Raw genomic sequence first — 13,333 nt, 5'->3', positions numbered from 1 at the left:
ATGGCCCCCCCTGTACCCACAGGGCCCATCCTGCTACTTGCAGCCCACAGCCCCCTGCACCCCACGGGCCCCTTCTTCTGCTGCACCCCATGGGAAACCGTCCCCTACACCAGTGACCCCAGCACCCCACTGGGATCCAGTGGCTCCCGGCAGCCCAGCCCCAGGGAGGGTGAGCGGGGGGAACCGGCACCTCCAGCCCAGGAACCCACAGGCCCTGGCGGCACCTCGGGTGCTCCTGGGACGGGGGCTCCTGGCCTCGCAGAGCTCCCGGGGGAGTGAAGCCCCTGAGCCGTGCTGGTGCCCGCCAGGTCCTTGGAGACACAGGACGGAGCCCTCCTGGCTTCAGGGTCACGGGACAGAGCCCCTAGGTCTGTCTGACACGGCTGGGGTGGTGGCGCTCAACCTTATTGCCCTGTGGGCTGGATGGATGGTGCCCATGGCCCATCCCCGGGCCGGATCCAGCCAATGATCCCCATCCCAGTGTGCAGAAGGGGTTGGGGAACAGCCTGGCCCCGTCCAGATGTGCAGGGGAAGGGGGCTTAGCCTGGCCCTGTGAAGGGTAGAGAGGGCCCTGATCTGGTTGTGGGCTGATAGTCTGGGATAGGGGCCGTGTACTTGCCCCATACCCCGCTCCGACCCAGATATTCCTGAGATACCGAGCTCCCTGTCCCCTGATACCTCCCTGGGGCTGGGACTTTGGAGTAGGGTCCTTGTCTGCCTAATCATCCCACAGGAACCAACACCTGATACCTCGGTGAGAGCTGATGCCCTAGGCTAGGGGACCTCAGGAGCTCCCTAGCCCTCCATGGGCTCTGCTGCCTTGAGAGGTGGAAACTCATCTTTTTTCCTAGGCAAAATCATGCTTTTCTTCTACCCCGGTGCTGTTGCAGTGGTGGCAGCAGGGCTCCTGGCAGACCTCAGCTCGGTGCTTGGTTAAGAGAGGATTGCTTCGAAGTGCTGGGCTAAGGGACAGTGATGGTCAGGAGACCTGCCTTCTCCTCCTGGCTTTGCACTTTCCCACTGGGTGGCCCGGAGTAAGTCACAACACCTCTCTCTGCCTCGGTTTCCCCAGTTACAATAATACCCCTTTGGAGTAGTATTATTACTCCAAAGGCAAAGGGCCGTTGATGTGCTCCTTTGAAAGACCAAAGGATCAGACCCACCTGGGACCCCCATTGAGCCTTACCGGAGGATCAGTGCCACACGGGTTAAAATCAAGTGTCTCCACTTTGCTTGGAATATCTTCTCCAAGCTCCTCATTTTGGCTTTGATGCTGATTTCTTAGCAGGAAACTGCCTGTCTTGTGGCCGGTGTCATACTTATGCAGGGCTCTGTTAGCATCTTGTCTTGCTTTCACCTGAGCAGGCTTTGCTGCTGCTCTGTCACGACTGGCAGAGTTGTTTTTTAAGCGAAAATGGGTAATGAATGAGACATGCGAGTGAGGTTATAAATCGAATTATGGGCCTGAACGGCAGGGAGGCTTGTTCGTGTGAATGAGACTGGACTGGTTGCTAATTTGGGGCTGGAAAGGCACGTTCTCTTAGTGCATTCGGGAATGTGTCCACTGCCAGTCCAGGAAAGAGGACGGTGTGTGTCAAAGGCTCTATACTGAGATTCTCCTTTAGACCAAGTGTTAGGGGCCTTTTGAATGTTTAAAATACATAGAGGCCACCGTGTGCTATGCAGTGACAGTCATAGGGCCCTAAGGGAAGTCTTAAGGTATCCCAAAGGGCCTGGCTTTTCTTTTCCTTTCTCGGAAGGAGGATCCAGTTGGATCAGCTGGCCACATCCCATCTTCTTCAGTGCCTGCAGTTGTGGGGGGTGGGATGTCACAGTGGGTGGACTCCATCTCCTCCCATTGTTTCTTCAGCTAGCCCAAACAGAGCAGGACCACCCAGACAGCACCCCCATTGCTCAGGACTGGGGTGAGAGTCTGGGTGACATCCACAGCCCTGCCACTGACTTGCTATGTCTCCTTGTCACCTCCCTGCGCCATCGGTAAGCGTATTGAATAGGAACAGCGGCTCAGAACGATGTAGCTTGGCAGAGCTAATGTCCCCAAAAGGCGAGCTGCCCTAAGGAAGCTGCACCCCAAATTGGATAAGGGCAGCAAAGAATAATGAGTCACTGCTGCAGCATTAGGGGCAGGCCGATGTGTGCCATGTGCACGGAGGCAGGGAGGTTTATGGGCACCACAAATAAAGCTCTACTGAGAGTCTTTGCCTTCCTCGCCAAACTTTTTACTTGCACGGGCTTTAACCATGCTTGCACACGCACTGCGTGAATGGGTCTGTCTCCCTCGGGCGTACTCAGGAGACGGCCGGCGGAACAGCTAAGGTTCACTTTATGATCTCTAATGCCACCTTTGGGTATCTGCTGAAGCAAGGGAGTGCCTTGATTTCGCAGGGAGGAAAACACTGTGGTTTTTGTTCCCTAAGAGTTAAGTAACATAAAGGGGGATGAGAAACCTGGAGGGTGCACATTGGCCTTTGTATGATCATTCATTTTGTATACTCTTTCCTCCTAGGGTAGCATCTAGAGGCCACGACAAGAGGCTGAGGCCCCATCATGGGCTGCAAAGCAAATGACAGGCTATGCCCCAAAGAGCTTGCGGGCCAATGGACAAGACAGGCAGACACTGTGCTACCATCCCCAAGATAGTGATGGGGATCTGAAGCAACAGAGAAATAAAGGGCCAACATCCTATTCCACTTATTACGTGCCTGAGTGTTACAACATCGAGGCAGTGGAATAGATGCCTGGGGAAGTTGTGGCCTCTCCATCATGGAGGTGTTCAAGAAGAGGTTGGATAAGCATTGGGGTCAGGGATGATTTAGGAGCAGCCATGGCTATGCTGTCCTGTGGGTAGTTCACATGAATCTGGGCTTGGCTGGTCGTCACACGGGGCCAGGAAGAACATGTTTTCCTCTCCTGTTGCTACACGTGTCAGGGGTTTATTTCCATCTGTCTCAGAAGTATTGGGTTGGATGCAGCTAAGGCTGAAGATGTTGACTGGGGGTGCCAGTGCTCATGCTGGTTAAAACCCAGATTAAAACCCCAAGCTTCCCGGCTAGAGGGTCTTGCCCCTCTGCTCAGAGGCAGACTGACCACCACATTTGGGGTCAGGAAGAAATTTTACCCCCCGGTCAGATTGCTGTGGACTGTGGGGTGGTTTGCCTTCTTCCATAATGGAGGGCCTGACTCTCTTCCTGGGATCTCTTGAGCATATTTAACAACCCTTGCAGTGATGGGACACTGACTGCCTTGTGTCCCCTTGCTTTACAGCTGATTAGGGTGCTGTGCCTTATGGCTGTGTGACAGGGCCGATTGTATAGCTTTAGTAATAGGTTAGACAAGGATTTATATGGGATGGCAGTTCGGATAGGGGTGATCATGCCTCCGGCAGGGGGGTTGGACAAGATGACCTCCAGAGGTCCCTTCCAATTCTGCTTTTAGATGATTCCACCTGGTTCGAGTCCTTGAGAAATCATGGATCTGGCTGCATTTGCAATAGAGCATCCTCTTAGCCCTCTGACTAAGTCACCCAAAGCAGTGAGGAGGAAGGAGACCCATCCTTCACTTTTTGCATGCATTGCTTTTTGGGGACCTAAGCAGTGTGGAATAGGATCTGGTACTAAGTGACTTGCCCAAGGCTGTTTGGGATGTCTGTGGCAGAGTCAGGGATTGAGCCTATTCCAGGGACTTCACCACATGACCTCCCTCTGGCTACATGGCAGCATGAGAAGTTAAACTGTAAATCACTGTTGCCACTGGGTCCAGTGAACTGCCATGCCATCTCTCCCTGCGCTGTGTGTCAGAGAGAGGGGTTGCTTCATGTCTCAGGCATGTTGGGTGTCACTTATTGGATTTCTTTCCACAGAAAACTTCTTTCCATCGCTCCCAGACTCTGGGCTACAGAAATGGCTATGCCTATGCACGACGCCCCACCGTAGGGATAGGCGGGGAGCGACTCTATGCGAACCAGCTGTCGCAGGCAGAATTGGATGAGCTGGCCAACAAGATACCCACACTGACCTATGGCAACGCCAAGCAGGCTCCACCTTCTGACTTCGTTCCAGCCCACGTGGCTTTCGACAAGAAGGTACAGAGCCTGAGGCCATGACACTGTTAGCCAAACACGGGGAAGTCCGGGGAACAGACAGTGCAGAGCATATTTTTCCAATGCCAGAGTCCTTAGTCATAGACAGCTGAGGCCCGGAGTGAAAGAGGCTTGCTTTGCCTGGGAAGAGGATTACGTTATATAAATGTTACGAGACCTCCCCATGGGCTACAATAGGACGATTCCAGCAGGAGTTTAAGAAGAGTTTGGATGACCTCTGAAAGCTTCTTTTTATGGCTGTGTCCCTGAAAATCATGTCCTCCGCTGTTCTCTCTGATGCTGCGGTTGTAACAGATTGTGTATCAGAGAAGTCACAGTGTGGAGTTGTTCTCATCTCTTTATACCATGCTGTCCCCATGGTACCCTAATGCCTGTCCACTGCTTTCTTCTTCTATCATTAGGCTTCATCAGCGTATCTGTCGAGGGCCAGTGTGTCTGTAAGTCACTTGCCCAAGAGGAACAGTGCAGAGCAGTAGCCATTCCCTTCAAGGTTGGGGAGGGATTGTGCCCCAGCAATGATAATCCTTCTCTGATCTCCTCAGCACACAAGATAGGGAGGAGGATCTGCGTATGCCAAACCAAAGGCCTAACCAACTGGGTGGATGGTGTGGAGGAGCAGAGAAGTTCATGGCCCGAACTACGCCCCATCCTCATTTAGGGCATTCACCTGCTAGTGGATTGCAGAGGGAGCCTTCCCTGGGATGGTGATGAACCTTTGATAAATGTGCCCAAAAATGAGCCATATCCTCATGCCTTCACCAACCCTCCTTTTCTGCTTCCCCAAGTGCAATCTGGCTCTGGCATTAGTGCCACAGAGAGGAGGCAAGTGCAGGAGAGTGAGGGAGAGTCTATCTTCCATGAGAATACAGAGCCAGACAGCTCAAAAATGGTTTCCCGAGTTGGGTGTTGAGCTGCATGGGCCTTGCGTTTGTAAAGTGCTTGGAGAGCCCTAGAGGGCAGATGCTATATTCATTCCAGGGAGTTGCATTCAGTCCCTAGATAACCCATGCAACCAAGGACCTTGCAACAAGTAAAAGGACTCACAGTGCAATCAGTAAAAGACTCGCTGATGTTCCTGCAGTTAGTCCAAGACTAGACTGTGGACGGCAGCATAAGTCACAGTCTCTCGCGGCATGCTTCACTTTATCTTGCTACCATTTGCATCATGCTTTGACAACCAATATGTTAATCACATCATTAAAATAATTCTCCTGTCTGCTTTTCCCATCTTTACCCATGTTGCAGGTGCTGAAGTTCGATGCCTATTTCCAGGAAGATGTCCCTATATCCGCAGAAGAGCATTACCGGATTCGCCAAGTGGCTATTTATTACTTCCTGGAAGATGACAGCATGTCTGTCATGGAGCCCATCGTGGAGAACTCGGGCATCCCTCAAGGCAAGTTCATCAAACGCCAGCGAATTCCCAAGAATGACTGCGGGGACCATTATCACTGGAAGGACCTGAATCGGGGCATGAACATCACCCTGTACGGCAGGACTTTCCGAATAGTTGACTGCGACCCATTCACACAGGTGTGTAAATGGCAAAGAGAGCAAAACGGACAGGAAAATCCTAATGGCTGGAGATTAAGGCCACTAGGACCCTTCCCCACTACTCATGTAGGTTTGTTCCTAGCAGAATAGTCTCATTCCTTGGTCTAAGCCTGTTTGTAAATTCAGCTGAGTCCTGGCTCATCTTGGCACACAAATAGGTGTGAGATTTAAGTCACAATCACTGGAACTGAAGGGGCAATGTAAAACCTTTATTATTTATTAATAATTCTGTTGTTATTACAGTCACACTTGGAGGTCCCAGCCCTGTTGTGCCAGGTGATGTGGAAACACTGAGCTTGCAGCCTTGTGACAACACATTAATGGCCCAGATGACTTCCCCTAGGTGTTCCTGGAGAGCCAAGGAATTGAACTGAACCCTTCGGAGAAGATGATTTTCGATCCTTACACAGAACTCCGCAAGATGCCTCTGCGCAAGTACATCACGCCATCCGACTTCGACCAGCTCAAACAGTTTCTCACCTATGACAAGCAGGTGAGGGAGTCGTCGGTGCCTTCCCTGGGGTGGGTAGTTTCTAAACCCACCTGTCATTGCCTGTCTACAGGGCAAAATGTTTCAGGCAAGGTGTTGCCTGAGCATGTGTTTGTGGATGCCTGTGAGCAAATGCCTTTGCCCAGCCTGTTCAGTAGGCAGTCCACATGTTGTGCAGGGTCTAAACTCACCCCTTTCCAGGGGTCTGGCTTTGCTAATAAAGACAAGGACAGAAAGATAACAAATTCTCCTGTCTTCTCCCCACACTTGGCTGCCTCTAGAATTTCTTTCTCAGCCCATCCCAGAGATGCTCCTTTTCTTTTGTTCAAATTCTGTTGAGTTGGGGTAACCATTCACTTGCCTCGGTGACTCAGCAGAGCCCACTCCCTTCTTCCACAGCAGGATAGACGAGTAGGAACAGAGCAGAGTGTTTTTGGGCAAATACCCCCTATCTAGAGGGATTTTGTTGGGAGCCCGCAATCCACTAACCCCTGCCTATTCGGTCTTCTAGCACTTCTCTTTCGTTTCAGGAACATGTTAAGCCCTGTAGACCCAAAGACTACTCCAAGGTCCCTGAGTCTCTGCCCAGCACAGCAGGCCCTTGGAGGACTGTCCCACATAGTAATACTTCTCAGAGTACCTTCCTTGGTGTTCCTTTAATCACTGTATCATAGTATCAGAGTACTTAGGGTCGGAAGGGACCTAAACAGATCATCAGGTCCGACCCCCCACCCCAGGCAGGAATGGGTGCTGGGATCATATCACCCCAGGCAAATATCTGTCCAGCCTCCTCTTGAAGACCTCCAAGGTAGGAGAGAGCACCACCTCCCTTGGGAGCCCATTGCAGAGCCTGGCAGCCCGAACTGTAAAGTAATGTCTCCTGATGTCCGGCCTGAACCTTCTCTCTAACACTTTGTGGCCGTTATTCCTGGTAACGCCGGGTGGTGCCCAGGGGAACAGAGCCTCCCCCAATCTCCACTGGTCCCCCTTGGTGAGTTTGTAAATGGCCACCAGCTCCCTCTCAGCCTTCTTTTGTGGAGGCTGAATAGGGTCAGGCCCTAGCCTCTCTTTGTAGGGCCTGCCTTGCTGCCCCTGACCATGTAAGTGGCCCTCGTCTGGGCCCTCCTGAAGTGCGGTGCCCAGAACTGGACACAGTACTCCAACTGCGGCCTGACCAGTATCGCATAGAGGGGAAGGATCACCTCCTTGGACCTGTTTGTGATGCATCTGTAGATGCACAACAAGGTGCAGTTAGCCTTACTGACTGCTTCCACGCATTAGCGGCTCATGTTCATTCTGGAGTCAACAATGACCTCGAGATCCTTTTCTACCATCATGTTGACAAGAAGGCTGTTCCCAGCCTATACGTGTGTTGCTGTTTCCCTCTCCCTAGATGCAGCACCCTGCACTTGTCTGCATTGAACTCCATCCTATTCTCATCCGCCCACCTCTGCAATTTGTCTAGATCTAGCTGGATTCTTTCCCTCCCCTCCAGCATGTCCACCTCGCCCCACATCTTGGTGTCATCAGCGAATGTGGACAGCGTGCTTTCCACACCCACATCCAGATCGCTGATGAAGCTGTTGAACAGTACAGGTCCCAGGACCGAGCCCTGGGGGACTCCACTGCCCACATCCCTCCAGATTGAAAACAACCCGTCCACCACCACTCTCTGGGTGCAACCATCTAGCCAATTTGGCACCCATTTGACTGTGTAGACATCAATGCCACAGTCACCAAGTTTTTTTAAAAGTATGTGGTGGGAAACCGTGTCAAAGACCTTCTTAAAGTCCAGGAAGACGACATCCACCCCAACACCCTCATCCAGGGACTTTGTGACCTGATCATAAAAAGAAACCAGGTTAGTCAGGCAAGACCTGCCCTCAATGAACCCATGTTGGTTGCCCCTGAGCATTACCTGCCCTGCTGGGCCCTTGCAGATGTGCTCCTTGATGATTTTCTCAAAGGTCTTCCCAAGGACTGAGATAAGACTGACTGGCCTATAATTGCCGGGGTCTTCTTTTCTCTGTCCTCTTCCTCATGCTCCCTGAATTAACCTAAGCAATCTCTGTGCCTTCTCAGTGTTTGTAGATAAGCACCCTCTCCCAGGAGCTGGTCCTTGGTGAAGCCAGGCTTGTTTGGTTCCAGCCATACCTCTCCAGCCCCTAAATGCTCAGCACTGCTTCCATTATACCCACAACTCACTGAAAACTGCCCCAGGAGTGCAGGATACGCCAAGAGTTTTGCACAGGGGTCTGTGTGTGGTGAACGCTTACATGCACAGCCCCAAATCGCAGTGACTTTCCTCGGAGAGGGTGCTTTTATGGCTTTTCTCTGAGAGTCCTGTCCCTCACCTGGCTTTCTGATATCTCCAGGTCCTTCGTTTCTATGCCATATGGGAGAATGCCAACAGCATGTGTGATGAGAAGCGGTCTTTCATCATCCATTACTACTTGGCAGACGACACGGTGGAGGTTCGGGAAATCCATGAGAAGAATGATGGCAGGGATCCCTTCCCAGTGCTGATGAAACGCCAGCACCTGCCCAAAACCCTTGTGGACAAGAAGAGTAAGAGTCTGTCTGTGTGTGTACCCCTTTCGGTCAGCAGGCATTTCCAGTGTCCTTGTGTGCACGGGTGAGCGCATTTGAATGTGGATGTCTGCATGAGTGGCTGGATGCCGTGTGTGCACCCGTGTACAGGTGTGTGTGGCTGTGTACAGTCTGTATCATTTATCCCAGAAAAGTTTCTGGAAACTAAAATATCTTTCCATCATTGTCAACAGAAATCTCTCTTGGTTTTAAAGCCTTTAACTTCCTGCATCTGTTTTCCAAAATAAATTAATCATCACCAGTCTGTCCCTAGCCCTTTGAAGGTGTTGACACTTGCCAAGCATGTGCAGACTCTTCTCACATCTCCAGTCATGTGTAAGGATGAAGACTAACTTCTAGCTAATTAACCTGACTTTTCCTCCACCCCACCCTACCCAGAAACCTTCCCCAGCTGCGTGCTGGAGATCTCTAATCAGGAGGTGCAAGAGTGGTTCACTGCCAAAGATTTAGCAGTTGGCAAGTCCGTCACCCTCCTGGGACGCACCTTCTTCATCTATGACTGTGACAAATTCACACAACACTTCTATCAAGAGAGATTTGGCCTGGACTTCCAGCCAGTGCATATAAAGCAGCAACCGCCAGAGGAGGTCCCGCAGGTAACGGGAGAGATATCACAGGGGGCTAAGGGATGTAATCCATTTGTCACAACGTGGCAAAGACCACGTGCTTTGCAATGTGCTGTTACAATAAGCTTCTTAGAAATATTTTCTTCTCCTAATATTTGCGTGTTGTTAAAGAGGTTGAAGTTAAGAAGATGCCAGATGGGAAAACATGCATCTGTTGACAGCCCTATCCTATACATAAGTGAAATATAGCTAGTGGCTGCTTCAACAGTTAATATCACTGCTGACCAACATGCTAGCTGGACACATCTACACATGCATTTAACGCTATTTGGCTCTGCTGTGCAGTAAATTTACTGTGCAGTAGACTAATTTACTGTGCAGTAAGCACCTGCATGTGTAGATGGTGACACTTTACTGTGCAGTATATTAGTTTACTGTGCAATAAAGCATCTCGTGTGGACACAGCTGCTGTCAAGCAAAAGGCACCTGCTAGTGCTCTGGAAAATACTATGGCTATAATCCTGTTTGATCTCTAAGGTGCCTAACTGTGATCTTGTTCCATCTTGCTTGAGTTCCTGAAAAAATGTTAGTACAGAAGGTGGGTGAGGTCCTCTTTCTCCTCCTTGCTGCTTTTTGTGACTTCGTTTAAGCTTTATCATGCATCTTCATCTTAGCCAAAAGACTATTATTGGCTTTTCCAGTATTAATCATTGAAATTAATGTGAGTTAAACATCTATATGTCTGCTATCTGACCTAGGGGCCTGGCTCCCATTCAATTCTGAAAGGACGTGTGCATTCCCAGCTCACTTCGGCACTTCCGATAACATTATCTTGAATAACAATGCCTCTCTTCAGCCCGCTAGATCACAGTAGATAGGAATTGTATTAGCTGATTTTAGCAGCAGAGCCACGTTCTGCTGTGTCTGATCCTGCTAGCTGCAGCTGTAAGGTGTAGCTGGGAGGAAGGGAGTTGGATTCTGTCCCTCTCTAGCTATTGTCCCCCAAATCATTCAGACAGGTCCATACCTATGGGCTCCTGCTGCCGATAGCAATAGGATTGCCCAGATATGGCTGAGGGCACAGCCTGACCTGCAGAACTGTGGGCAGTGGTGCTTGGAAGAAAAGCACCCAGCTGGTTACCCCAGGAGAGTTGGCAGTGCTGGCAGTTTCATAGTTTCATAGTTTCTAGGGTCGGAAGGGACCTGGGCAGATCATCTAGTCTGACCCCCTGCCATGGCAGGAAAGAGTACTGAGGGTCAAACGACCCCAGCAAGGTGTTCATCCAGCCTCCTCTTAAAACCCCCCAGGGTGGGAGCCTGCACCACCTTACTTGGAAGCTGGTTCCAGACCCTAGCCGCCCTGACCGTGAAGTAGCGCCTCCTGATGTCCAACTTAAACCTTCCCTCCGCCAGCTTGTGACCGTTATTCCTGGTCACTCCTGGCGGTGCTCGGGGGAACAGGGACTCCCCCAGTGCCTGTTGATCCCCCCTGACTAGTTTATAGCAGGCCACAAGATCCCCCCTCAGCCTTCTCTTCTGGAGGCTGAACAGGTTCAGGTCCCGTAACCTTTCCTAATAGGACCTGCCCTGCTGTCCCTTGATCATGCGAGTGGCCCTCCTCTGGACCCTCTCGATGCTGTCCACATCCCTCTTAAAGTGCGGCTCCCAGAACTGGACGCAGTACTCCAGCTGCGGCCTGACCAGTGCCGCATAGAGGGGGAGGATCACCTCCTTGGTCCTGCTTGAAATGCATCTGTGGATGCACGACAAGGTATAGTTGGCCTTCCTAGCCACCTCCCCACACTGCTGAGCCATGTTCATCTTGGAGTCAATAATGACTCCAAGATCCTTTTCCCCCTCCATGCTGACAAGGGGGGATTTCCCCAGCCTGTAGGTATGGTGCCGGTTGCTCCTCCCCAGGTGCATCACCTTGCACTTGTCTGTGTTGAACCCCATCCTGTTCTCCTCCGCCCATCCTTGTAACCTGTCAAGGTCTGACTGTAGCCTGTTGCTCCCTTCTATTGTGCCCACATCCCCCCACATCTTGGTATCATCAGCAAATTTGAACAGGGTGCTTTGCACCCCCTCATCCAAATCACTGATGAAGATGTTGAACAGGGCGGGCCCGAGGACCGAGCCCTGCGGGACCCCACTGCCCACGTCCTTCCAGGCTGAGAAGGACCCATCCACTACCACCCTCTGGGTGCGGCTCTCTTGCCAGTTGGCGACCCATTGGACTGTGTGGGTGTCTACGCCACAGTCTCCCAGTTTCCTAATGAGAACGGGGTGAGAGACAGTGTCGAAAGCCTTCCGGAAGTCCAGGAAGACTATATCCACTGCTACCCCTGCATCCAATGATTTAGTGACCTGATCGTAGAAGGCCACCAGGTTGGTCTGACATGACCTGCCGCTGATGAACCCGTGCTGGTTGCCCCTGAGCATGCATTTCCCTGCTGGCCCCTCCTGGATGTGTGCCAGAATAATTTTCTCGAACAGCTTGCCCAGGATTGAGGTAAGACTGACTGGCCTATAGTCTCCCGGGTCCTCCTTCCTCCCCTTTTTGAAAATGGGAACCACGTTGGCCCTCTTCCAGTCCTCCGGCACCTTCCAGAGCACCACGAGTGCTCATAAAGCTGCGCCAGGGGACTCGCAATGACCCCTGAAAAACCAACCTTATTGCTGATGCTATTCAATCTGGAGACGGAGAGGCAATGCAGCTGGGACCCCAGAGGGCCATTTTTACTGAGCCCCTTTTCTGAGTAATTAGCACAGAGCCAGTCTTGGCTTTGTAATGGAGACAATGGCTTGAGATTCCTGTACCTAAAACCCTGGGGTATTAATGGTGGGGAGAACATTAGAGCCCTTAGTTGTGATGGTACCCGGTGACGTAATTCTCATCAAACAGGGCTTTTCCCATGAGTTGCTCCCTGAAGGGTGTCTTTATAACCACTGCTGCCTCTTCTCTCTCACACATGCAGATTATTCCTCCCTACAATGGCTTTGGCTTCCTGGAAGACTCCCTTCAGAATTGCTTCTCCCTCCTTCCAAGACCCCCCAAGAAAAACATCATTAAGATGCTAGAGAATGACCACAAAGTGCTGCGGTACCAGGTGACACTGGTAAGTGCTTTCCTTCACCTCCTGGTACCCAGGAGGATGGGGTATCTTTTGCTGGCTTTTCCTGCTTTGTCCCATCCAGTCCTGATCTGAATCAATGGAACGAGGAAGATCTCTGCAAACCAGAGAACGATCCTCTCCCCAAGAGGTTCCCTGTGTTCAAGTATTCATTTCATGATAAGTGGCCATATTGGAGGATAGACAAGTTGAAGGATTGGGCCAAAAGGAATCCCATGAGGTTCAACAAGGACAAATGCAAAGTCCTGCACTTAGGAGGGAAAAATCCCATGCACCGGGGCAGGCCGGGGCTGACTGGGCAGCAGCTCTGCAGAAAAAGACCTGGGGGTGACAGTGGACAATGAGCTGAATATGAGCCAGCAGTGTGCTCTTGTTGCCAAGAAGGTTAATGGCACACTGGGCTACATTGGTAGGAGTGTACCAATAGGCTCCAACAGCCAGTAGGTCAAGGAAAGTGATTCTTCCCCTCTATTCAGCACTGGGGAGGCCACATCTGGAGTCCTGTGGCCAGCTTTAGGCCCGCCCACTACAGAAAGGATGTGGACAAATTGGAGGGAGTCCAGCGAAGGGCAACAAAAACGGTTCGGAGGGTGGGCACATGACTTATGAGGAAAGACTGGGGGATCTGGGCTTATTTAGTTTAGAGAAGAGGAGATGGAGAGGAGACTTAATAGCAGTCTTTAGCTACCTGAAGGGGGGTTCAAAAGAGGATGGAGCTGGAACATTCTCAGTGGGGGCAGATGACAGAACAAGGAGCAATGAAGTTTAGGTTTCATAGTTTCATAGTAGCTAGGGTCAGGAGGAACCTGAACAGATCATCTAGCCTGACCCCCTGCCACAGGCAGGAAAGAATGGTGGG

At 51.3% G+C, this 13,333-nt stretch overlaps 1 protein-coding gene across 1 annotated transcript in view; it reads left to right on the top strand.

Moving 5' to 3' along the window:
• EFHC1 (EF-hand domain containing 1) overlaps positions 1 to 13,333 on the top strand; it is a 19,810-nt gene that overhangs the window by 552 nt on the left and 5,925 nt on the right. The window contains exons 2-7 of the mRNA XM_006033811.3: positions 3,881 to 4,102; positions 5,366 to 5,653; positions 6,018 to 6,167; positions 8,540 to 8,732; positions 9,153 to 9,370; positions 12,319 to 12,459. Coding sequence (XP_006033873.1) covers positions 3,881 to 4,102; positions 5,366 to 5,653; positions 6,018 to 6,167; positions 8,540 to 8,732; positions 9,153 to 9,370; positions 12,319 to 12,459 — 1,212 coding nt within the window. The remainder of the gene's footprint in view (positions 1 to 3,880; positions 4,103 to 5,365; positions 5,654 to 6,017; positions 6,168 to 8,539; positions 8,733 to 9,152; positions 9,371 to 12,318; positions 12,460 to 13,333) is intronic.

Source organism: Alligator sinensis, unplaced genomic scaffold, assembly GCF_000455745.1.
Source record: "Alligator sinensis unplaced genomic scaffold, ASM45574v1 scaffold687_1, whole genome shotgun sequence".
NCBI lineage: Eukaryota > Metazoa > Chordata > Crocodylia > Alligatoridae > Alligator > Alligator sinensis.
The sequence above is the reverse complement of the archived record's forward strand: the minus strand, read 5'-3'. Positions and strand labels throughout refer to the sequence as shown.